This window comes from Sparus aurata, chromosome 20, assembly GCF_900880675.1.
Source record: "Sparus aurata chromosome 20, fSpaAur1.1, whole genome shotgun sequence".
Lineage (NCBI taxonomy): Eukaryota > Metazoa > Chordata > Actinopteri > Spariformes > Sparidae > Sparus > Sparus aurata.
Window position 1 is genome coordinate 6,686,351 of NC_044206.1, and position 26,704 is coordinate 6,713,054.

A 26,704-nucleotide genomic window follows, 5' to 3' on the forward strand; every position below is an offset into this window, starting at 1 on the left:
AGTCTCAGCAGGAAGAGCAATTGATAGAAGAGTACACGCTACAGGATACGAGTTAAACGCTTGGGACGTTTGGAGAAGAATATCAACGTCGGGGTTCGCACATAGCTCTATAGTAGCCCACATTATCTGTTTATGCAGCTGGTCGTTGTAGCCAAACTGGGATTTGGTTGCGGTCCAATGATAACACCGCTTTCTCTTCCAGAGAGCCAATGGGGTGGCCGATACTCGTGCACCAGGAAGTGGATATCGCTCCAGGTGACGATTGGCGGGGTGTACGCATGAGTTTACGGTATAGTTAGTCAAGGCGCCGTGTATGACAGGACTTTGTAAATGCTACGTAGTAGACAGTTTGAGTCGAAATGGCGTTGCTGCGACAGAGACAAGCGCAGGGCGCGAATGCCACTGAGATAGAGAAGAAAATTAAAAGGTGAGTTGATAACATTAAGCTACCGTTCTGCCTGTGTGGGGCTGAACAAGGTGAAAGGGGAGGGTGTGCCAGGCAGGTACTGTCACCATGCAGCCAGTCACGTTAGATCCCTTGCCGAGGACCTAGCTAATATCACGATAGCACTGTCAAACGGATACTATGTGTATATGTTTATGTAGCCCTCAGAGAGAGGTTGATAGAGACACCGTAATGCTTAACTTGTGTTTATGTGTACCATACCCAGTGTTCACACACCGGGGGTCCATCCCATTTCACCTAATTGCGTCCAAGTCCCCCTCACTTGCATCTGTTACTTGCGTCCTCCCACCGAGGATTCGTGGAGAGGAAACTATGGAAGGATATAGTAGACGAGGAAATATCCCTGCGTTTCACTACCAATTCTACCATATTATTTAGTATGCCAGATGAAGATGCAGTATCTGAAATGCAGTATGCCAAAGGGGTCCTGGATGTCCTGCTACATCCGGTCGCATTTTGCAGTATGCAAGCGTCTTTGTATGCAAGCCATCATGCTTCTCTGGCTGTTCTGACCCACAATCACCCGTGTAGCATAAGATAAGTTGTAATGACAGATGGGAGCGTGTTAAAGTTTCTCCTCCCCACCAACAGAAACCTTTAAGGGTACTGTGTAGCAGGGCATTTAGCGGTCACTTCATTCTATCAAATGAACAATGACAAACTCACATTAGACACATTGAACTGCTTGTGCAGATAGCAAAATCAAAATCACACCTCCTGCATACAGAAACACATCGATATCAAATCCAGTGTCTGTAATGGACAAGGGGAATGAGAAGAATTAAAGAAAAAGGGAAATAAACAACAAAGGCAAAACAAACAAAGCAGATTTGGTTCCGAAAACACATTAGGAAGGCTGCTATGAAGTAGTGTGTTCCAACTGTATGCATAATGCATGCACCAGTATGTACTCTGTAGGGGCAGCTGCTGGACGTACTGAATGTAAAAAGAAATGGTCTGCAAAGTGGAAGGCACCTTATGTTTGAAGAGAAATAAGTGTCCTTTCCTCTGACGTGTCACGTAAAGTGATGCTTGTTTCTCATGACTGCTGCGGCTGGAGCAGCTGTCTGACGACTTTAACATCTGCAGAGACTTAAGATGAATTTGTTGGGCACAGCCCCTTGTTTGTTTATAGATTCAACTAAATGAATTATATTCCATTACTCAACGTCAACAACAAAACAAAGGCAGCTTTTGAAGTAAGGTTTTTTATTTTTATTTCGCTGTACATGTAACTATACAATATGACAAAAATCTTACCTATATCTGTCTTGTAGAACCAGGAGGCGTATTTCCTCTCTGACAGCCAAGAAGGACCAAAGCCTGTCTTTCTGCACTCGCTGGTGTGTTGAACTTCGTCAGTGCTTTAGTGTTGACCTGAGTGTACGTTTTCAGCTCAGGTTACTGTCAGTCAAACCAGATTTTCTCCTTTGCCGTGTGTGTAAACAGGGATAAGCCACACCCTCAGTAGGACTCAGGGCTGAAATGCATTTATTATGATTAAAGATTTGAATCGACCGACAGCCCTAATATACATTTCTCGTGAGGCATGCTCCCACGAGGCAATCTGTACTGTGCCCAAGTACGTTTGACCCCCAAAATCCAGTTTGTTTGAATAGTGTGAGCGCTCTGTGCCAGCTCAAGCATGGCACACTTTGGCCTTGACTGCGTAGGTCCCTGGAAACAGGTCAAAAGTGAGCGTATGAACAGTGGAATCAGCAACGTGACAGACAGGACACAAGCCATGCCAAGGTCCAGTTACTACACCAGATATATCATATGCCATCTACAAACAATAAAGTAATGCAGGGTCCAATGAGAGCAGGAGAATTCTTAAAACGGACTTGTTGTTTTTTGATATGAGAATCCCACCAATTTGTTATGCTATTTGGATTTTTTATTTTTCTCTTATTCACAAATATGTAGATAGATATATTTTTTTATCATCATCAAATCATAATTTCTGTTCTTCCCAAGTCCCACTTGGCAACTATAAAAGTCCCCTTTGGTGTACAAGTGCCTGTGGTTTGAGCACTTAAAGCAATCTGTCAAATTCAGTTGATCACGTGGTCTTTTTCCTGTCTTGTGCAGAGGTAATGCATTACGGCAGGGATCTGCATGGAGGGGGTACCGAGGGCCTGTGGCCATGCTGGTGGTCGCTCTGACTGTGTGCGGGGTAACCCTGTGGCTGTACATGGCCTCTCTGGACAGTGACATCACAGAAACACTGGTTAGCCAAAGCGAGCTCGTTTCGGTCCAGCCCAGAGTCTACACCGTCCAGTGCTCTGAAGACTATGAGAACTACAAACGTTATCCAGGTGAGACTCCGCTCTCTGCACTATACTGTGTCAGGATATCAGCTCACACCTGTCCACTGTGTAAACATGTTTAGGACCGAATATAGCCAAGCCTACTAGATAAATACCATGTAATCCAGTGGCATGTTCCTGGTGTTGGATTCTGCTCTGGCTTTCAGCAGTTTTACATGATCTAAGAGTTGAAACACACCGTTTTCCTAATGACAATCATATTAAATTTCTCTGAATTCCTGTTCTCGTCAGAGCAAACACTATAAAGTAAAATTGAAAGTATGATTCACTTATTACGTATTCTTTCTGTGAACATTGTGAAAACTAAATCCAAATCATTTTATCCTTATTCTTATCAAGGAACCGCCTTTGGAAAATCCACTAGATGGCAATATAGCACAAGCTTACTCGTCCATAATATTACTATTTACACATTTCATCAGTGGATAAACTGAAATAATGGTTGCAACCAAAAGAGCATTGTTTGGCAGCCAGTACTCAGTCATTTTTGTACACTTAAACTACGAAATCTCATGCACTCGGCTTTCTACATAGATGTTCCATTTAAAGTTACTGTGGTAACAGCAACTCAGACGCCCTCTTAAGATGTGGCCTACATAACACTGGTCACACATTTAGCTGTTTAAATTATGGCTTTTTGTCATTCAGACACTTGTCTTTTTTTTTAACATAAATCTTCATCGTCAGTTTCACCTTATATTGATGATGAATTGTGCTGAAGTGTAGAGGGAAAAAAATAGGGCTCTATTTGATCCCTATTTGCTCATCTGCCATATGTATGTATAAAGTGGATATTTATTAATTAATCAGTTGGCATGAAAAAAGTTGAAAATAGCATCATAGAGACAGCAGGTCTGATTATAATTACTTTTTGACACTATAAGGGGAAAGAAAAATGTCTAACAAAAAATTGTTCTGCTCTCACTGTCTCATAGTTTAATAGTTTGATTGTATTTTCTGCATATGATATGATACTATGTCAAAGATTAGGAGTAAACTTAAGATTCTCTTTGTGTGTTTAACTCTGTGCTGCTTTAGTCTTCATGTTAATTCAATAGTATTCAGCTTAACCTTGCATATGTTGGAAGGAAACATCACAGGTCAGACCTGGTACAACTTCTGTTTTGAGGATTAGGAGTGCAACTAACACTTAGTTTTATCATTGATTAACATGCAGTTTGTTTGATGACAATATTAATGACATTACCTGCATTGATCCTCCAGCAGCAGAAACAATATGGGTATCTCTATATTAACATGCACATTTACGCATGAGGAACAGCTGATTACCTCCTTTGTTTAAAGCTCCTGACTCACCGACAGGATTTGTTAGTATTTAATGGTAATGTTCTGTGTTCTTCTACACCTCAAAAGGTCATTCATGCCATCCAGATTAATTCATGTAAAATAGTTTGCCGTAAAGAAGCTGTCCTGATACATAGGAGGTGGAGTGGGTAGGAGGTACATAGAATCGGAAGGTCGCTGGTTCAAATCCCCGGATCCTTCGGCTGCATGTCAAAGTGTCCTTGAGCAACATACTGAACCCCAAATTGCTTCTGATGAGCAGCTGGCAACTTGCCCGGCAGCCTTTACCATCAGTGTATGAATGTTTGTGTGAATGTGACAAGTGTTGTAAAGCGCTTTGAGCGATGAGTTGACTGGAAAAGCGCTATAGAAATGTAAGTCCATTGACCATCAATTCAGAGGTCCTGTTTAACATATGCATCTCAAAAGTTAAAATAGAGAGCCCTTTAGTTTCCCTGCTTAAATGTGCCACAATATTTGTTACAGTGACAATAATGTGTACGTATTAATTTTTAAATTAACAGAAAGCAGCCTCTCAAATCAGAGTGGATGCATGGTGTGAACCCACCTGTGTAGGCGCATCTAAAAAATGCGCTCTTTAAATGGCTTTTGGTCCTTTGACCTTGGACCAGCTTTTTGTCTATGGCGCTGTTGCTTTCTGCTGCCTGAAGCTAGCAATCCGCCATCACCGCGCAGCTGACCACACCTGATTTTAAGACCAACACACCCAGGACTTTTGCTTTTTACTCAACGTGGGTCTGAAGCAAGCAATGCCACTTGAGATGTACTATGCGCCACTTTGCACCGAGAGTAAAATAGGGCCTGAAGTCTTTTTTGAATTATTGTTTTTTCTAGGCAACAGTCCAAAAACCCAAAGATATTCTGTTTACTTTCACATAAAGCTATGGCCACACTACAGGATTTTAGCCCTTATTTATTTTCCACTTGCCAGCGCAAATCCCCGGATCATAGGCAAATCGGCCCTCCCTCCTGTGAGCAACAATCGATATATGCGGACCCTTCCAAGATGGTTCTTTTTCTTCTCTGTGTTTTTGCTGCAAACCAACACATTAACAAAATGCCTTTTCATATCAGGTTTCACATGCTTTATTTTGTAATGTGTGACACCCTGATCAGTCATATAGTGTGCTAACCACGACTATAAGACTCATGAAACTAGCCAACAAGTTTCATAGTGTGAACAATAGACAGAGAGTTCACGGCTTTGAAAGTTGTGGTGTCTGACCTATTGTTAAGACAAATAGCAGGAAATACTGAGAATGTAGAATCAGAAGATGTACCGCATTTTTGCTTGGAAAATGACTCGACCAACGGATCAATTATCAAAATAATTGTAACATAGTTGATTTCCTTTTGAGCGACTGTTTCAACTCGTGATCACAACACAGTCTAGTGGCTGATGGATGACAGAGACAGAATTCCACTTAAAACTGTCAGTTTTGCACAGCTCATTACAATGTTCTTGATATAAACGGTAAAAGGGAATGATAAAAAGGACACATTCTTCTCAAATATTTATTGTATTGAAATCAAAGTATTTTATATTCCCCAAAATGCCCAACGCAATTTATTTCAATTCAGACGGGATATAGCTATCTGCCTGATCTCCTGTGAAATCTGAAAACAGTTTTCCGACTTTTCTTGACGGAAAGACGACTACAAATTGGAATTTTGTCATATTAAACATGCAGGCTTCTTTGAGTTCAAACTCCTCTCCAGTGTCTAAAGAAAAGACGAAGCTTTGAGCTATATATATATATATATAAAAAAAAGACATTTTTAGAGGTTGGCCGGAAGAATTCTGTTGCATTAATGAGCAGAACTCTAATACATTCCTTACATTGCACTTTCTCTCTCTGCTCTCACTTCAGAGTAGTTTGCACGAACCAAGATACCCCGCTATTATCTGAATCCTCTCTCACATGTCTCTCTCCCAGGATGCACCCCTCAGAAGTGTGGCCGTGCCGTCACGGACAGAGTGGTGACGAGGGAGGAAGCTCAGGCTCTCAGGAGGTAAACACTGTTATACGAAGTGCCGTGTGTTGCATCTCACTCTCCTTCCCTCATCACTTGTTTTCCCCATTCGCTGTCTTCTATCTCTGTGGCGCAGCTGAATTGTTTTTAAATGCTGCCTGTCTCTGACACACAGGCTGGCTGAGAGAGGGCTGGCGTTGGCTGGGTCAGAGGGAGGAGTGAGTATAACTTCAAATTAAATTGTTGGAATGAATTAACAGAAAGGCAGAGATAAAATACATATGCCTGTTTGTCTATTATGAGTCTATTGCCTCTTCTAACATCATTTTTTAAGAGGGAAAATGTGGTTCTGTACCCATTAAACCTTTTTTTCCTGACCACTCTCCAAAGCAAAAAGCGAAAAACAGTTAATCCTTCGTTATCGTATTGTAGTCTTTGTTGTGGTACATTCAAGAACATCCCAACATCACAAGAAGTGATGGTTGTCTTTTAAAAAAAAAAATCCATTCACTGAATAGTTTTGTTGTTGGGAAATGAAGTCAAGATAACAAACCAGAATAAAAGGGATCATCTATATTTGAACATTCTTTTCTGAAGGAAGATCAGAAGGTGACGTAACTTTGCTTTAAATAATTAAATGGGGCAGATTTCCATGTGTAGCTAATTTTAAAATGATGATTCTGTTTTTTTTTAAATTTTTTTTTATTTTTGTCATCAAGCCCCTTTAAAGGGCCAAAACCAACACGTCCGCTTTATTTTAATTTTACACAAACCAACATATCTTGCACAGGCTTTTGACACACTGATTACATTCTGGAATTCAGTCCGTAGCATCTTATACCCAGTCACATCCGACATCCTGTGAAAGACTGCAAGCTATGGTTGGTCTGGCACCGACCAAAAATATTTCATTTTGCCAATTACATGTGACTCCATAATTGCCTAACTAGAAACAGTGATTGTGTAAAATTGTTGATTGAGATTTTTTGAAAGAGGGGTTTTATCATCTACTACAGTAGTTTGGAGAAGCAGGGAGGAGTACGAGATTACTAAATTGGATTTGTTGATGGTAACAAGAAGATAGAATGCCACAAGCCTTATCCTTTAACAGCAGAGTCAAACATATTAAATTCATGTACATGTATACAGAATTTAGTTAACTGACCCAAGCAGGAGTATAACCGTACGCAGGTTATACACAGCTTGTTTTGGCTCATACACAGCTCAGTATGGTTAAGAAGTTTCAGCTGACCGGGAAGCCCAAGCGATCCCACTTAACTGATTTAAAAGATGCAGGTGGATAGTCCAGCTCCGACGTTTCATTTACTCTTGCCAAAGGGGGACTGACCCGCATGCCAATCAGCTTGTTGTGCTAAGCCGAGCAGATATTTCTAACCGTGTAGGGCTAAAAGTATCCATGCAGAACTCGCACTTTAGTTCCCCGTTAACCGTCAACTGTGTAGTGAGTCTGCAGCTGCTGACACCAAACTGTGACACCCCCCCCCCCCCCCCAACCCCAAAGTGTTTGTTAATTAAATATTACTTCAAGACTTTTGCCATGACGGTATTCTCAAGAACAGATGTCTATTCCCCACAAAGAAATAAGCACGACCTTTATATTTGTCCGGATGCACGCAGTATGCCCTGACTTCACACAGACACCCTGTTGTAATGGAGCTCCCTTGACACTAGAAGGCAGCCTGGCTCAATAAACAGAGCTCCAGCTTGACGAGCTGCTCTGGCACATACAACATGGATTCATCTTCTTGTCCTGAGATGTCACAATGTCCCTGGTATGCCCTACCCCCTGCTCTCTGTCCTCAGCAGGCCTGGTACACTGCCAATAAAGGAACTGTTTATGGAGTGTTAGGAGTGTTAAAGCCCTTTAGTGAAGGGAGGGCAAGCAAATGGAAGACTTCTGAGAAAAATGACTTATTTTCTGGCTGGAGAAAAACAGAAGCGTGTCCCAAAGGAGACGACAAGCAATAACAAGTAAAGGGCAGAGTGAGAACGCCACAAAAGGCCACAGAGGGAACGACGCTAAATATATAAACAAAAACTGTGCCATGCATGTACAGTTTGTCTACAGCCAGGGGCGGTTCGGGGGGGGGGGGCGCAACAGGGGCCAGTGCCCCCGTAACTCTGAGCCCGGACTCCCCTGTGGCCCCCCTGACTGGGAGTCTGCATCACTAATACAATGACAGATTTCTTGCAATGATTTTGTACTGAAGGGAAAGGCGGAAATAAAGTGTCTCAGCAGTTTACTACCCGATCAAAAATGTTGAAATTATAAACACTGTTTTAAGTCCCATTTATCCCTTGTCTGAATGAGGGATTTGTCTGTTTTTTCCTGGGTTGTATGTGCCCCCTAACAAAAAAGCCAGCCCCAACCAGCCCCCTGTTAAAACTGGTCTAGAACCGCCACTGTCTACAACCAACTTTTGTTTGTGCGACTGATTTGTAATTTTTTTCCTGGGACCTGCAGGCTTCCATACTGGACCTGCACTCTGGAGCGTTGTCGATGGGAAAGCAGTTTGTCAACATCTACAGGTTGGAAAGATCACTTTGTCTGTATTTGTTCTTCTCTGTGTCACTTTTTGGGTCCTGTACAAATGATATCTTGCATGATATGTAAAAATTTACAGAAATGTATCCACCAAAATAAGAATATAGTCATCAATCTTACTGATGCATGTCCGTGTGAGCTGTCTTCTACAGATCCAGTGACCCATACGGCCCTCATTCATCTCTGCCAGCGAACCCATTTTTATTTGGATCATCTTCCTCTCTCTCCCTCTCCTACACCTCCTCTCTTCATTCATTTCACCCTCAGTTTCCTCCCATCTCTCTCTTGTCCCACCGGGCAGGTGGCTGACATCATGTCCTCGGGGACTAGGTGGCTGATTTTAATCACGAAGTGATGACGATAGAGCTCCCACCCTTCACCCTCCACTGGGGACTTCCTCATGTGTAGCAGCCAGACGTTTAACTATCCGCTGTTCTTAGCACAGCTGGGTTGCACACCCGTCTGGGTAATGGTGCACTGTGCCGTGCGAGAAAGTTTAATTTATGCTAACACATCTCCTCTGCTCTTTCTCTCTCTGCTGTGTCTGTTCGTGTGTTACTGTCTGTTCATGTGTCTCTGATTGGCTTTGTCTGTGTCTGGGACTTTTGTCTGTGATTGTGTGGCTTGATGTGGCTACAGGTATTTTGGGGATCAGATCGGCGATGTGTTTACACAAGAGGATTTCGAGCTTTACAGGTGACTAAGGAAACTTAATTAAAAATCAGCCATGCATTTATTGCATATTTTTAGAGTTCTGCTACAAAATGTGATATCCGACATTTTTTCGATACACACTCTCAAATGATGGTATATTGTCCACAACAATGGCAAAAATAGTTATAATGCCGCAATAGCGTTCTCTTTTTATTTGAAAAGGTATTGAATGATCGAAAGCTGATCAATGATCAGTAAAGTGAGGAACATCATGAGCACTTGGATATAAAGATATTGGATATTGTCAAAGTATTTGCTCTCCACATGACCTCAGATGCTGAACTGCAGTTGACATTTGCTCTTGACGAGAGTTGCCCGAAGTTACTCACTGTATTGTGTAAATTAGTCATACTTCCTCAAGCAATTAAGTTAGATATTTCAATCTGAAATATTGTCTCTGGTTTTCACCATCAGAGATGTGCGCGGGCGAATCCAGGCAGTTATTGCTGAGACGTTTGGTTTGGACCCGACTCTAATGTACCTCACCAAGCCCACCTTCTTCTCCAGAATCAACAGCACAGGAGCCAAGACCCAACACGACGAGTACTGGCACCCACACATAGATAAGGTAACACACATAAACAGAGCTGTAGCACCTGCTACCATAGATATGTTGTGTGAGAGGCACCCTTCTGGTAAGTATGGGGGGGGGGGGGGGTTGGGGGTCATTGCATGTATGAGCTCGATGTGATCCAGGGTTTAAGTTTTAGAAATGAGGGCAAAAGAACATTTATTGCATTTCTAATGACATGGCTGAGCAATTATTTGCTCACATGAAATGGGCTGAATTAAATCATCTTGATCTCTTCAATGGACTGGCTGTACCCAGGGAACTAAGCTTCTAAGCACAGATCTGATACTAGAGATGAAGAAACTTAAGGAAGATTGGTTTGACCTGATTGAAACACGTTTATCCACCCTACAAAAGGTGCATCAGGAGACTGAGCACCAAATGGATAACTGTTGATGAGGCAGTTAATATTGGAGGCTATTTAGTACAAACCCCAACTCCAATGAAGTTGGGACGTTGTGTTAAATGTAAATAAAAACAGATTACAATGATTTGCAAATCCTTTTTAACTTATATTCAATTCAGTCGTCCGACGTCCATGATTTCCAAAAACTATTTGAAATGTGGACTCGTCAGACCACAGCACACTTTTCCACTTTGCGTCAGTCCATCCCATATGAGCTCCAGCCTAGAGAAGCCGGCGACATTTCTGGGTGTTGTTGATATAGGGCTTTTGCTTTTCATGGTAGAGCTTTAACTTGCACTTGTAGATGTAGTGACGAACTGTGTTAACTGACAGAGGTTTTCCGAAGTGTTCCTGAGCCCATGTGGTGATATCCTCGACAGAATGATGTTGGATTTTAATATAGTGCCGCCTGAGGGATCAAAGGTCACAGGCATTAAATGTTGTTTTTTGGCCTTGCTGCTTGCGTGCAGAGATTTCTCCAGATTCGCTGAATCTTTTGAATATATTATGGACTGTAGATGACCAAATCCCTAAATTTCTTGCAATTGCATGTTGAGATATGTTGTTCTTAGACTTTAAGACTATTTGCTTGCGCAGTTGTTCACAAAGTGGTGAACCTCGCCCCATCCTTGCTTATGAACAACTGAGCCTTTCGAGGATGCTCCTTTTATACCCAATCATGGCACTCAGCTGTATCCAATTAACCCGTTCACCTGTGGAATGTTCCAAACAGGTGTTTTTTAAGAATTCCTCAACTTTCCCAGTCTTTTGTTGCCGCTGTCCCAGCTATTTTGGAACATGTTGCAGGCATCAAAGTTTCTCAGTTTGAGCATTAAATATGTTGTCTTTGTAGTGTATTCTATTGAATTTAAGTTGAAAATGATTTGCAAATCATAGCATTCTGTTTTTATTTGCGTTTTACACAACGTCCCAACTTCATTGGAATTGGGGTTTGTAGATGTAACGCCAGTTTTGAACAGTCTGGAGTCCTGATGGTAAGAGGAAAAGCATATCACCAGGGAAACTGTCGTTGATACAGCACTAGTGCTCTGCATTGGGTGAATGCCTATCTGACATAAACAAAATACAGGGCTGTGAGTCTGTGTCCAACTGGACCTGAAATCCAAATAAGCCGCAGAGAGTAGTTGGAGATAATTTTCTAAATTAAAGTTATTTCTAGTTTTTGTCTGAATAATTATCTATAAAAATCAAGGATATATAGTCAGTTTATCTGTGCTAACCAAATCACTTCAACCATCAGGAGCTGCTGCAAGTTTTTCAATCTGGCTCTGCCAAGATTCTAGTTATTCTTAAGTAGTTAATTAAAATTTGAATTTGAGCCAGCTTCTTAGGGTGCACTCACAATTGGCCCATTTGCACTGTACTGTGCCAAAGCACGATTGTCACCCCTTCCCAGTCCCCTGCTGTCCTGAACTTGCATTGCTCTTGCACCTGAGCAACATTACCTCTTGCACATTTAGCTGCGCGGTAGCAGCACCATGGATGGAGAACAATACAGAAAACATGACTAATGGTGCACTCCCACTAGGTGATCTGTACCGTGGCCAAGCCCTTTAAAGTCCAGTTTGTTTGGCTAGCGTGAGCGCTCCGTACTGTGCTCCAGCACAGTACACTTCCTTGCCCCTGGCACAGTTGGAAGAGCTCTGATTTTGTTTCCACCAAATCCAACTGTGAAAAATATGTCACTATGGCTGCTAAATGCTCCACTGTATTTTTTTTCCGCTGCCAGCTTTGTCTAGCTGCTGTTTGGTGATGGGCAGGTAGCATTCAGCTGATGAGGAAGAGTTTGAGAAATGAAAACACTGTGCTAGAAGATGCTAAAATATATTGATTATTACAACCTCATAAAGTTGGTTGAAAACATAAAAAGATTTTTGTCCATATTTACTAGTGACAGGAGAAGGTGTATGTGGTATGATAATATCCTGCATATCACTTGAAGATAGTAAAACATCAGCTGTGATTTTATATTGTTCTCTATCATTAATTTCGTAGTGCGACAAGTTATGCTCTTTACAGCAAAATTGTGGCAAGGTGTGCTTGCTCAGCAGTGACTGAGAGACAGGAAGCTTCTTTTAGCGATTTCAACCCCTTTAATGACATTCGAGAAAAAGCAGGACACATGCACTGAATGTACTAATGTTGTTGTGTAAAAGCTTGTTAGTGCACGGGGCTGAGGCCGGTGTCATTTGGTATCACACTGGTTTCGGTAGGCTACCTCATTAACAACACCCAACACACAAGCGTGGCTTACTTGCTGCCTTCAGGTGTTTTCCATTTACCTTATCATGTTCTATACGTTAATATTACGGAATTTGTTACATTCGCGGTGAAAGTTTGGATGTAAAAGATCTGACGTTATAGGAGTTTTGAGTATGTACCATCTCTTTGTCCAGTAAATAATTACCTGGGCAGAGCAGGTTATGTTTTCGACAATCCAAAAAACTAGTGAAGTTTTTTTTGGATTGCCTCAACCAAGTCTGGAGGCAATTTTACAGGGATGATAACTGCATTAACAGCGTGGTGCACTTATTTCTTTGAACTGCAAGACAGGCCAAGGTCACAAATGAAAATACAACATTTGACAGTAAAGTCTGCATATATAATTTAGTTTAATTATGAGGGCCGTTTATCCCTGCCATGAATGAGATAAAACACTTTCTGTGCTGCCCTTTTACAACTGCCGCTATGACACCCTATCAGCAGCATGATCGATGGGAAGGAAATTCACCACCAAGACGTCAGGGGCCATTTACATTTAAATGAGGGTTGGGTTAGTCAGTAAGTCCCAAAATGGCGGGAGAGACAGATGGGGTAAAGAATTGGGTCCTTTCAGATCACATATTTCCAGCTGTCAAGGGGCAGTGGGAGACGATGAGGTAACAAATATTAATATGGAGGTAAGAGCCAAAAGGCTTTTTTCCAAGAAGTATCATAAGCAAAGTTAATGTGTACTAATAACATTTTTTTTTTTCCATCAATTCAGGAGTTACCCGTTTTTAGAATTTCCACTATTCTGTTTCGGCTTTATTATTATAGTATGTTGAGAGTAGATTGATGAGGAAAAAAATGACTCTAAATTATTTAATCATAAGGCTGCAACATTACAAAATGTGCAAAAAGTGAAGTCCTTAACGGACAGATTGATACCCCTGAACTGACTTGGTGTTATAATGTGACAATTAAGGGTTCCCTTAATCTTTTTGAGCAGTTTACACACCATTTTCAGGTCTCCAGAGATTTTTGTTTGGGTTCAAGTCAGGGCTCTGGCTGGGCCACTCATGGACATTCACAGAGTTGTCCCTAAGCCACTCCTGTGTTGTCTTTGCTTATGGTTGTTGTTCTGTTAGAAGGTGAACCTTCGGCCCAGTCTAAAGTCCTTGGTGCTCTCAACCAGATTGTCATGAAGGATATCTCTGTACTTTGTTCGATTAAACTTTCCTTCAACCCCGAACAGTTGCCCAGTCTCTGCCGCTGAAAAACACTCCAAAGCATGATGATGCCACCACCGTGCGTCACCTTTGGGATGGTACTGGGCAGGTAATGAACGGTGCCTGGTTTCCTCCAGACATGAAGCTTGGAATTGAGGCCAAACAGTTCAGTCTTGGTTTTATCAGACCGGAGAATCTTGTTCCTCACAATCCGAGTTTCCTTTAGGTGCTTTCCTAAACTTTCACTGAGGAGAGGTTTCAGTTTTGCCACTCTGCCATAAAGCCCAGATCGGTGGAGTGTTGCAGTGATGGTTGTTCTGGAAGTTTTTCCCATTTCCACAGAGGATCTCTGGAGCTCAGCCAGAGTGACCATTGGGCTCTTGCTCACCTCTCTTACCAAGGCCCTTCTCCCTCCTTGTTCAGTTACACTGAGCAGGCTGCTCTAAGAGGAGTCCTGGTTGTTCCAGACTTCTTCCATCTAATAATTGCAAATTACAAAATGCGAAGAAGTGAAGGGGTCAGAATACTGTCTGAATGCACTGTACATTTTCTTTTATTTTTTTCATTTTTGTACTGGCTGAGTGCTGCAGATGAATTTAAGTGAGGAAAGAAGCTGCTCTGGGGTTTGGTGGTAATGCACTGAATATTTCTGTATTGCCAGACGATGGCAAGGCCAGCACTTGCCAAATTGGGATCAAGATCTTTATTAGATGTGGTGATACTTATACTGATTTTGTCCAGATGGGCTGCCAGACTCACCAAAAATGAAAGTTCCGTGTCAGCATTTCGATCCGACTGCACTGTAAGGTGATTACAGGGTGTATTCTATCTATGTGGGTGTGTGAGGGAGGATGGAGGAATTGTTATTTTGTATTTAACAGTCTTATGGCTTGTGGGAAGAAGCTGTTATGGAACCTGGCTGTTCTGCTACGAAGGCTATGGAGCATCTTCCCAGAGTCCAGCAGCGGGTGTGGGAGGTGTCTCTCCTGATGTTATGAGCCCTGGTCAGGCAGCGTTTTTTTTCAATGTCCTGGATGCGAGGAAGTGAGCTCCCAAGCACCGCTGTGCTTAAGTATAGCCCCACAGAGCCACAAGCATGTCTGTAGAGTTTGTATCAATGTCAGTGTATTGTGAACAATCATGTTTTTAATGTAGGTGCTCTCCACATCTCTCCCTCTCTCACAATTTGCCAGGTGACTTATGGCTCTTTTGACTACACCTCACTACTGTACCTGTCTGACTACGGCTCCGACTTCACTGGGGGAAGATTTGTCTTCATGGACCAAAACGGCAACCGGACAGTGGAACCACGGACAGGTAACTACCAACTAGTGAAGACTAAATTTGCCGTAAGCCCTTTTCAGAAATTTCTGCTGTAGTGACGGAACAGTAGAACAGACAGGGTGACCTCCTCTGGGGCATCAGAGGTGGAACGGAACTGTCCCCCGTTCTGCCTCTGTAACTTTTATACAGACAGTGTGGCAGAATAAATCACTGTGAAAAGACCGTGTGAATGGGGCTATAGTGTCAAGTTAGTGCTTTTTCCTGCTTCAGCTTAAAAGGCTGTGATCTGCTGTAAGGCAGGATAGTGTAAATCCAGACTATCAGTGAACACCTGGTAACCCCTGGCTTTGTGTATTTAAGCCTATTAATCCACACTTAAAGTAAGTGATGAAAGCTAGATAAAGGATTTCATTATCGCAGCTACGCTTACCATTATAATTACTGTACTTGGCCGCATTAGGGAATCTGGCAGTCTTTTTGAAATGTGTAGCGAAGTGGGCATAATCCTCTGTAAGTGGGTAATCAGCAGCACACACTGCTGTGCAGTGAAGGTGCAGGGGATTAGGCTTTATTACTTATAGTACCTGGAGGGTTTGACAAAACAACATCTTGCCCTCATAGGTGATACAATGGAAGCAGTCTGGTTTAGTTATGGAACCTCAAAGAAAGTTGTGGATTCTTACATGAGGGCCAAATTGGAAATGTTTTGTGTTAGTCAAGCCAGTGCTATTGATATACTGCAGGTCAAGATCATAAATTTGTTATAAGACTCTACAGTCCAGCACTCTCAAAAAAGGAGAAAAAAACTCGAGAGAACAAGAATAAAGGAGATATGGAGAAGACAGTAGTAGCAGTAGTAGTAAATGCAATACTGATTAAATATTCAGTTAAATAATTTCAGGCCTGTCACACTAGAAAAGAGGTTGCGCAAGAAGCTTGGTGACATCATACATTTTAACATGTGAACTCTGGACAATGTCCTTTGGATCGGACATTGTTGAGCTGCCTTTTCACACATGTTGCACACAATACTATGTCCAACATGTTCTTGCTTACTGGAAATACAGGGTTAGGGCAACAGTGAAACCTTGGTAGAGCATGCAAGAGGACGTGTCTGCAATATCAACTTGGCAATATAGCAGTTGTAATATACAGGCAAGCAGAAAATATAGGAAACAGCTACACTCCGTACAACCTCATGAACACACCCACTGTGACGTTGTGAAATGTTTGAACTCTGACTCGGCTCTGTTCACACATGGACTCAGTGGAACATTACACAGTGGACATTAGCTTCACCAGGTAAAACACACAATTTTGGGGTTGCAGTGTAGATGTGACAGCGGCTATAGTGACTTCTTGCCAGTATAGGTGGCAAACTACGTTACCCGAAGAGCTAACTGGTGACACGATTGCCAGTTGAGAACATGCTTGCATTTGCCAGTTAGACTACCGGCTAACTTTTAGAGATTTCTATCTTGCTAACCAGCAGGTAGTGACACAGGCATTCGGCAACTTGGCTCAGTCACTAGCCAGCCAGTAGGTAACAGTTTATTCAATAGGTCTATTTATTTATTTGACAGGGACAGTACATGTAGGCACTGTTACTTCTCATTGAAATGCAGCCGATTTATTGTGTATAGTCTTACCTCACTGATTGGAAGATGTGCCTCTTTTTGTTGATCAGTTTCTACTCTGGCAATAGAGGTTTGTGTGACAGTAGAAACTAGGCACTGTCAGAACACTATCCTGAACTGCAAGCTGTTATTTATTTGTTAATGGCACGTATTTATGTGTAAAAGTTTGTTTTTATACATAAGATGTCTGCAGATTTAGTTGATCTGCTGATTGCAGCAATTCCATTGAAATAAACTGATTTAACCCCAAAATGTTGCTGTTTGCTGGTGGTGTCACCAAGCCCTTGAAGAGCTTCAGGCAAAAAGTGTAATTTGCAATAAAGTCAGCATCTCAGAAGTTCCCTGCTTTGCTCTCATATGTGACATCTGTAAACGGCATTGCTTCTCAATGAGCGGAGGATTAGTGAATCTGTTCAATATGAAAAACATCTCCTGAGACTGTTATCGCTTCCTGACAGCATTACTTCCACTCTATCATATCTGACAGCAAACCATCCCCTGCTGTCTCTGTTCACCTTGTCCCTTCCTTCCCTTTTTCCGCCACCACAGTTTCTACTTTCCCTTTATCTCACCCATTGTCCATCATCACCTGCCCTCCAATCCAACTCCTCTGTCACTTTTAATCAACGGGCAATTCAAAATGTCAGTCCTCCTCCTCTCCCCTCACCTATTATTTTTCACTTTTCCTCCCGCTTCCTGCTCCTCCATGTCATCCATCCCGACTCTGCCATCTCTCCCCATAAGCCCCAGCCTCTTACCCAGTCAATGAGCAACAGTGAGGCACCCTGGGCCGTTGACACGTCCCATGAGGATGCGGTGAGGGACGCTGACTGAAGGACTTATGGTAATAAGTGGTGACTGCATCTTTCCTGCCGCCTTGTCTCCTGTGACTTGTTTTTGTGAACAGCATAGCCATCTTACATCAATGAAGTGAGAATAACCTTCAGACAACAGAGAGAATAGTGACAGAGTGATCTCAAACCTGCTGGGTGAAGAAGGGGAAGAAGAGGAGGGATGCGACATAAGGGAAGTTGGTCGGCTGTTCTCTCTCCGAGGTTCTCCTCAATAGATTTCTAATACTCAGAGGCGTTGGCGCTTCTCAAGAATCAACATAAGATGGACCTGTCAAAGCTGAAGTCTGTCACTATGATTTTTATTCTGAGAGGTGCATCAGGTAGGAGACACAGAAAAACACAATGCATAATGCATCAATAGCCCAGATCATTCATTTGTCCCTGCTAAAAACATCCCATTACGTAATTGGGGAAACTGTTCATGTTACATGCTGGGCAGCAGACTGTCAAGTTTTGAGTTGGGGAGAGTCTGATCATCATATCTGGACGGATGATTAGTTCGCTCAGATAATCATGGCTTATTGAGGTGACAGCTACAAATAAGGGGTAATTATAACACCAGGAAACAATCAGGACTTGGCTGTCAGAGAGAGCATAAGTCAAAAATGAAGTGACAGTGAGAATCAGGGGGACGTAGGTGCAAGTGTTGCTGAAGGAAGTAAGGTAGAAAAGAAGAAGAGAGATGACTGATGGATTTGCAAAATGTGAAAGCATCCCCATTGGTACTATGAGATGGTATGGAAGTTGGACAGAAAACGGCTGGGAGATGGATCAAGAGTAGATATGTGATAGAGAGATAAGGGCTTTGGCTGGCAATGGCTGATAAAAACGGAGCATTTGAAGGACCAGTGGGGGCTAACCTGCCAGCTTGGACAACCACAGGGGAATTAGATAACCTCAGCTGGGCCGCCGCCTGAAACCCCTGCTTGACCTTGATGGCTTTGCTTCTGCACACATACAGACACCACATACAATAAAATGTCTGGTGTGATTCTTGGCACATAACAGGGCTGATTCACATTGCTACCTGTCCATGTATTATTATGTTTTTTATGTTGCTTTAAGTAAAATTATTGGCGCACACATATAAAAGTTTTCCACTTGTTACAAGGAAATTTCCAGTGGGAGCTGGGAGGCTGTGCTATTTGTTATGGTTCTTACAGATGACAGTTAAGAAATCGGGCTGCTTTGTTTACCTTTCACATGTTTGTGTTAACGAAGTGGGCATTATCGAGGAAAACGGTAGTTGCTGGATGTAACTTTAGTTCTACGTGTGGTTAGCCCTTTAACCTTTTTTATCAATGTGCTAAAACATTCCTGACAGTGTTGCAAAATTCATGTTGTGGCAGAACGTGACACCATTGACAAAACTGGGATACTGTCCACTCCATGATTAGTCTGACTACCAGTCCAAAACCCAGTTATTGAATTTGCAATGGGATAAAACATAGAAAAGCGTCAATTCCTCACATTTTAGAAACCGGAACAGACCTAAAACAATTGATTCTCAATTATCACTACTGTTGTTGAGTAGTTCTCTGTAAATTCTCTAACTGATTCAATGATTAATATTTTCAGTGATAGTGATATAGTTTTATTGAAGTTAGATATTATATTTTGTAAAACTGTTTGTTTTTATGATGTTAGGAGGTGGTGTTAGAAGGTGGTTTGGAAACCCAAAAATTGCATACTTATATTGCAAACAAGTGAAGTTATGTCTAAGAGCTGAGGAAGTCTCTACTTTGCTCAGTGCTGCTCGATAGGCTAATGCATGGAGCGAAGGGAACAAATGTTTATATTTCTTTCCTTCCTCTTTTGGGTTTGAAGTTGGAGCCCTGGTCTGAGACACAATGTAAAACAAGTTGTTGCATTTGGGAATGTTTTTTCCATCTGAAATCTATCCAGAATTTTCATTTTCAATTGACTGTCAGCCCAAGTCATTTATCATCATCCCGGCCTCCCAAGAGACACCCTACAGCCTGTGCGATCCTCCATAAATTAACTTTGAGGTGAAATGGGAACAATCGATATGTTGACTGGACCGTGTGTCGATGAGTTGTGCGCCTTGTGACTGTGCTAGTGGTGTTGTATGGGCTTTCCTTTCGAGCAGGAAACCTGCTCCCATTCAGTCCCATTCAGTTATACATGTAGAGCTGTACTAATCTCCTAGTCAGTAAGGTTACATGAAATAAGAAGCAAGAGGATGTTTAATACAGGCTTTACAATATACCTGAAGGGTTGATTGTGGATGCTTTGATTGATCACAATGCACCCATAGTCTGGGTATCTTGTTACTTGGGATTCTGGTGATATCACTCGTGTACTTCAGATTAGTGGAGCTCCCCTTTAATTCTTCTTTCTAGGGATGTAACGATATAGCGAATGTTGCTATTGTAAAAATGACGCCATACCGTCATGCGACTGTCGTGGCTTTTTTGCTCATAAAGTTCATGGATCTAACAAGGGAAATCAGTTTGAATGCATTCTGTTATCCACCTTGTCATTGCATCGTTCTGTTTGAACTGCAGAGGGGGTAATCATACTGCTCAGGAAGACGGGCTTGTTGTCCTGCCACTGGTCGGTTGTGGTGACCTCACACAGACACATTGACCTGTTCGCTCATTCTCCGGAGCCAGCTTTTTTCCACAAGCGTGACTCTAGGCACGCTTGCGGCAAGAAGCTACCGCTCCTACACCCCCTGGCGTGTCTGCTTCGCCTAACAAGCTCACGTGGGAAAACTACGGCTCACAATCTGCTGCATCAGCTCCACGTACAGAAAATCACTTAACATACAGTTAGGAAATAATAACATAACAGTTATGCTGAAAAAGATTTTTGCGACTGTTGTAGTCCGCTTGACAATAAAAGGGAGGGAGATCGGTGGGACCCAGGGCCAAGTGCCTGTTCTCAGCTGTCTTCCCATGTCACACCCCCCTGGGTGCCCTGGTAGTCCAGCTGTACCACCCAGAGAGAGTGAGAGATTGCTACTGACTGCTGTATTGTTTTGCTGTTCAGTGTTTTCCACAGAATCAGACTTCAATTGTGGTGGTGGCTGTCCAGCTCGGCTGCCATAGAGCATGCACACTTGAGACTTCCACCGACTGAGTTGGCTAACTTCTGGTTTAGCAAGCTAACTTGGATGGGGATAAAGTGTAACTGTGCAGCTCTTCTAGACTCTCCTAATTGTATTGGAGTGAATTGCTTAATTCTGACAGTACGAGTCATTTCGCGAGGTTGTGAGGCTTTTATTGACGTTTTACAGGTGCGTCTTTCACAATGTTAGCTTTGGGAAAAATTCCCCAGTGCATCACATGACGATGTAATTACACGGCTTGGCCATGACAAAAACTGACTTCAGGGCCTGGCGTTCTTTGCGGGGGCTTGATCTAGAAAGATGAGGACAGATGTCTTCTTTGCATAGGAAGTTACGGTCAAGCCAACTGCCTTTTGATTGTCCTCCCTCCTCTTTTTCATAGGTTTTACCGGTGGACTAAAAACAACTCCACTATCCACTGTATCGGAGAATATAACATCATGCTATTCACTTACGGGTGCTGTCTTGAGTGAGCGAGAACGGGGCGCACAGTTCCAAATATCGAAAATCAATATGTGGGGGCTAATGTTGATATTGTGACCACCACAAATAAATGAATGTGTGGAAAACACTGCTGTTGTACACAGTTGTCACAGTTAGCATGCACACGCCGGACACAGGGAGCAAGCACATGTGGGAGTGAGGAAGGCAGAGGGCGCTGAGTGAAGACAGGGGAGTCTAGTGGCTGCTGCTCAGAGACTAATTGATCGGGGAAGTTGTGTGTGTTCGTCCTTGAGACCAAACCCACACACCCACACATAACTACGCCAATGTTCTGTACAGCTGCTCTACTTTTCAGCTCAACGGTTAAAGGAGACTCAACATTAAGGTGACTGGTCTCGGCCCGTGTTTTTACAGAGACAACTGGGGAGAAGTGTATCTCAGAACCAGACAGACAGCATGATATAGTCCTTTGTGATTTCACTCTTTGTGACTTCATTGTAAATTGAAGTCCAAATGCTACAGGGCCTAGTAGAGAAAATATTTAAACTATACTGGAGTGTTTTAGGATTCAGTCTCTTGATGATAGTTACTTTAGCTCCTTCACTCAAACAGAACCTGAATTTTTTTTTTTTAAGGAAAACTCCATACCCTTGTACACACTGGGAATCAGGGCCTCATAGACTTTGCTAATCCATTCATGTCCTGCGTCGGGACTGCTCCCCTCTGCCTTTTCATACCAGGCAGAGTTTATTGAAATGGATTGATGCCTGGAACAAAGGATATTGCTCTGACTCAAGTGAACAAAAGAATGCTTTTCCAAGTTGGCTCAAGTAAACAGTTTCAAATATGCCCTAATTAAGGTTGTTTAGTCTCTAAATAAACCTGGGCCCCTCCAATATCTCCTGGAGTGACTCTGGTATAATTTGGCAAAACGTCCACAATTGGATGCCTTCGTGGCTTGTTAGGTTGTCAGACTCACTCCTAGGGACTCAGCAGAGTTAACACTTGTACCTCAGAATAAGACCTCACTTTTCACACCAAATTCTAGCAAGAAGTGGGACTACTTCTTAGAGAGAATGATGTTGCTGTTTATCAGCACTCAGAAATTAGGACGATTTTTTGGAATTTTCTGACCGTGGCAGTTTGGAGGTAACATAAATCTGATTCCAAAATTAATAATTATCTTAATTTCATAATGATATTTAGCAATACAACATTTACATAGTAACATATGTAAATATATTGTCTTTGTACTGTTTTCAATTGAGTTTGTGTCAAAGGATAAGCAACCGTTTTCGGAGTTGGGGTTGTAGTTAACAGGGGCTACCTGACTAAATATGATATCTAACATTTTCACACTTGAGTCTAGAGTTTGTTACCTTTGTACGGCCATTTCCAAACTTAAGAATGATGTGGCTCAATTTATATTTTCTAGGGCACATCCACAATTTTGAATCTCTGATCAACACTAAAGTAAAATATTTCCTAAAAAATGTATAACACTAACACCTGAGTTAGCTTGCTTACTTTTATCAGATCTGGATAACTGATTATGTAAGTAAATATTTGATGGTAATTTTGAGTTCGATTTCAAAAATGAAAAAACAAACATTTATTTAGTTATTGTAAATAAATGCAATCCCTTGTTAAGCATTTGTTTCATTGTTTTTTCTAACAAAGCATTCCTTGCTATTTAGTAATCACCATTGTTAAACATTTTAACATTAATATGAACACAAATCTGAAATACGATAGCTCCATGGTAATATTAAGGGGAAAAAAAATTCCTTCACTGAGTCGAGCATCTCTTGGTTTCTGAATAATGTACTATAAATGCCCTGGAAAGTGATTTCTGGAGTAGTGAACCCTGTTGAATACTCTGCATTGCATTTCCCTCCATTGTGTCTCTACTAATCTTCTCTGCTGACTGTACTGAATCTGCCAGGCCCTTCACAGTAAACACTAGGAATGTTATATTGATAAATGCAAGGGATTATTTTCAAAGATTATTTCCTTGTGCTAAATCCGTGTGGCTAATTTGAGCAGTCGAAAATGCCGTCCTCGTCAATTACATAAAACAAGCAGACCACCGCTTATTGTCTTGCTGCCCATTTTCTGTTTTTTTGTTCATTAATTTTCTTTCTTCTTATTTCCCGTTCTTTGGGTTCTCAATGTGAACTCCATTGTTGAACTGAGCACTGATATCCTTTGACGTTGTCGGCTAATACCCTGCCGAGGGGATTTATCATCCTCCTGCTCCCGCACACACACGCACACACACACACACACACACAGGTTGTTTGCATTCCTTGGACAGAAAGTAGAGCAAACAAATTGGTGTACAATAATTCCATCTTTTTATTCATATTCACATTCGTGAGGTAACCCTTTTAAAATGCAAAGAATCTGGAAGTTTTGTAACAAAACAAGAGTCTGCAAACTTTTCAAGTATAAATCTCTTAATTATGAGTACAACCGCAGACTAGATATATGTAAACATTTATGCAAATGTCGATCTAAGATGGAGCAGACTGTGTTTAGAAAGAACCAGACTGACTGGTAAATCATAATAGCTCATTAGCTGGCCCAGCAAAGCCTCTGATATATAAGAGAGACTTTAGCCCAAGGTAACCTCCCAAAGCTCACACTATGAGTCAGTAAAAAAAAAAACTATGTTTTAAAAATGTTTAGGTCAGACAGTCAAAATAATGCATTTTAGCATTTACTAAATTACAATCCCGGAGTAAGATGAGCGTGTCCTCGTGGCCACTTTCTGTCTTCAGGATTCAGGCTTCTGTCTTTGCCTTTTTGTGTTTCAGATAGCCTGCATACTTCTTGAATAAACAGTTCAACATGAACGATCAACAGTTCCAACATTTGGGGGAATAAGCTTATTACTGTCTTTCTAAGACTGAGATGAGGATTCATCTAAATCTTTTAGCTGTGTTTAGCCTAGCTTAGCCTAAAGACTGGAGGCAGAGGTGAACAGCTAGCTTAACTCTGTCAAGTTAAAGACACATTTTTCTAGCTACCAACACATCTAAAGATGAATAAATAACATTTATTTCGAGCCTTTCTTGAGTGTGGAATAGCAATGGGGGGCAGGCAGGCATTGGCCTGAGTTATTCATAGAGCTGCTTCTTGATTAGCAGCAGTTTAGCTATAGTAGCGATGTAGGGACAAGAGGAATACTTTGGGTCTAATTAAGTACTTTAAAATGATGCCTACCAAGCTCAAGAATCAAACTTTTTAAAAGTATGAGTATCATAAGAGTAAAATGTGTCAATATCCTCTATATTCATTTGGTAACTGTCTGAAGTTTTTATTCATTCAAGTTTATAGAAAACTTGCTCTGTAAATAGTTCTCTTACTCGAATGTTTGTCAGAAAACATTCAGAGGCTGTTAAATCAAAATTATAGCAACTTCTGATCAACTCGGATCAATTTAAGCCCTAAATTAATAACTTGAGCCCATCCCTACAGAATGAGCATATATACCAAAATGTTGAACTGCTCCTTTGACCATTTTTCTGTCCTTTATCCTAAACAGTCCCTCTCATTCTTTCTTTGCCCAGGAAGAGTCTCTTTCTTCTCTTCCGGCTCGGAGAACCTCCATCGTGTGGAGAGGGTGACGTGGGGGACGCGCTACGCCATCACCGTGTCTTTCACCTGTGACCCTGCACACGGCATCTCTGACCCCGCCCTTCCCTGAGGCACCCGCTGGTGACAGCAGTGTTCACTGGCTTGGAAAAGCCCTGCAACAAAGAGAGGGAGCAAAGGGGAGAGACAAGGAAGAAGGGAGATTTTTATATGGAGGTTTTGCTTGTAACATCGGAACACTGTAGCTGCACGGTCAATATCTGTAATTTTTTGTCATTCACAGATAATGACCCGCTGATTGTGCTACAGAAAAAAGGCACATGCTTTTACCTTCTCGTCTGGAGAGGTGTTTTCCTATTTGTGACAGACCTTTGTATTTTTATCCAGTTTTTCTACTGCAGTTTTTTTTGGGTTTTTTTTGCACCATTATACTGTAATTGCTAGTAGTAGAAGTGTTCCACAATCTGTTTCTCTTGACCGTTGGGGTGGATGGCTTAAGCAGGGATTGCCTTTTGTCTGAAATGGTGTCAAAGAGGCAAAAGTAGGATTGTGTGTTTTCCAGATGTGTCTGTGTGTTTTTGATTTGAAGGGGACATACATCTGGTGAATAGACCTTACTTCACAACATCCCTGCTCATAACACCCAGGAGGTGTTTTCTTCTGAGAAGAACCCTCTCCTTGTTGAACACTCTTTCCAGTATGTTACCATGTACGTCAGGGGTTGGTGAGGACGGTTTAAAATAAAATACTGGCAGAATCAGAAGTCCATGTCCCTTTGCTTCACGATTAGCTTTCTTTGATCTGTTTTCACTGCAATATGATCATTAAGAGCTCAGCACACTTGAGCAGTCAGATTAATATTCCGTTTTCATTAAAGTAACCAGTATCATTCTTGTGTCTGCCTCTTTTGATTGTTCTACTGCCCTGAACAATACACCATCTCCATCATCATTTCTGCTTTATAGTTTCTCGAGTTCGAAACTTGAATCCATTGTTTGGTGTAGCAGTTTCAACCTTTAGCTTTTGACAAGCTTAAATGTTTTTTTCATTCTTTGGCTTTTGATTAATGGCAGCTTCCTTTTCTTACGATCATCTGATTTCGAGTGAAGTTTCTCATTGCAGCATGTGGGATCCTACATGAACCACCTACGGAAATTTGCAGACTCGGATACGCTCAATGAAACATTTGTAAGATACCATAAAAATGAAATGGAAAAGTTCTCATCTTAAATAATTGATAATCTGTTGGCAAATAGTTGCTTATTTACACATTCAGTAGACACAGACCTACATAAGCATTTCTGAATCTTTCACTATCTTCACCAGCAACAGTTGTGGTAAAAGTTTACACACACTTGTGAAGAACATGTACATCATGGCAGTCTTGAATTCCAATGATTTCTACAACACTCAGTTTTTCTGTGATGGAATGACTGAAACACACACACTACTTTGTCACAAAAAAAAAAAAAAGTTTGGTTCAACAATTCATTTATTTTGGATCTTCTGAAAATGTGACATCCCCAAATTATGCATCTAATATTTGGTTAAAAGTCCCTCGGCCAAGTTCACCTCAATTAGGTGCTTTTGATTGCCATCCACGAGCTTCTGGTTGTCCTCTGGATAAATGTATAACCACTCCACTTGACAGAATCTGTGAAGTTCAACTGAATTTGTAACTTTCCGTGCATGTACTTGGCACGCTGATGAGGTTTCCCCGAAGAATTTGGAGATGATCGTCCTTCACTGTTCCATTTGCTTTCTTTAGACCACCAGATCTACTATCAGCAAAACAGCCCCGCAGCATAATACTACAACCGCCATGCTTGACAGTATTAAAGGCCCCGCCATCTCACATCCAAAGAAAATTGCTGTTCATTGTGGCCAAATGACTAAATCTTTGTTTCATCTGTTGTTTCATCTTTTATCTTTGTCCACGTGATCAGCAGCAATCTTTCCTGGATATGGATATATAAGTAGTATGTG

General features: G+C 41.7%; 1 protein-coding gene across 2 annotated transcripts; it reads left to right on the forward strand.

Moving 5' to 3' along the window:
* ogfod3 (2-oxoglutarate and iron dependent oxygenase domain containing 3) lies at nucleotides 1–25,607 on the forward strand. Of its 2 annotated transcripts, XM_030399714.1 has the most exons (10): nucleotides 1–93; nucleotides 203–427; nucleotides 2,558–2,784; nucleotides 6,060–6,135; nucleotides 6,272–6,314; nucleotides 8,582–8,646; nucleotides 9,302–9,358; nucleotides 9,791–9,944; nucleotides 14,999–15,122; nucleotides 24,694–25,607. In XM_030399714.1, the coding sequence occupies exons 2-10, from the start codon at nucleotides 360–362 to the stop codon at nucleotides 24,828–24,830; spliced, it is 951 nt and encodes a 316-aa protein (XP_030255574.1). In that variant the 5' UTR covers nucleotides 1–93; nucleotides 203–359; the 3' UTR covers nucleotides 24,831–25,607. The 2 variants fall into 2 exon arrangements, with proteins under 2 accessions (XP_030255574.1, XP_030255575.1); XM_030399715.1 differs by having other exon boundaries at nucleotides 70–255.
* Nucleotides 25,608–26,704: the final 1,097 nt, after the last annotated feature.

Coding starts and splice junctions, on each gene's coding strand:
- ogfod3 (XM_030399714.1), top strand. CDS start 360: ATGGCGTTGCTGCGACAGAGACAAGCGCAGGGCGCGAATGCCACTGAG. Junction 428..2,557: donor ATAGAGAAGAAAATTAAAAG/GTGAGTTGATAA, acceptor TGTCTTGTGCAG/AGGTAATGCATTACGGCAGG. Junction 15,123..24,693: donor GACAGTGGAACCACGGACAG/GTAACTACCAAC, acceptor TTCTTTGCCCAG/GAAGAGTCTCTTTCTTCTCT.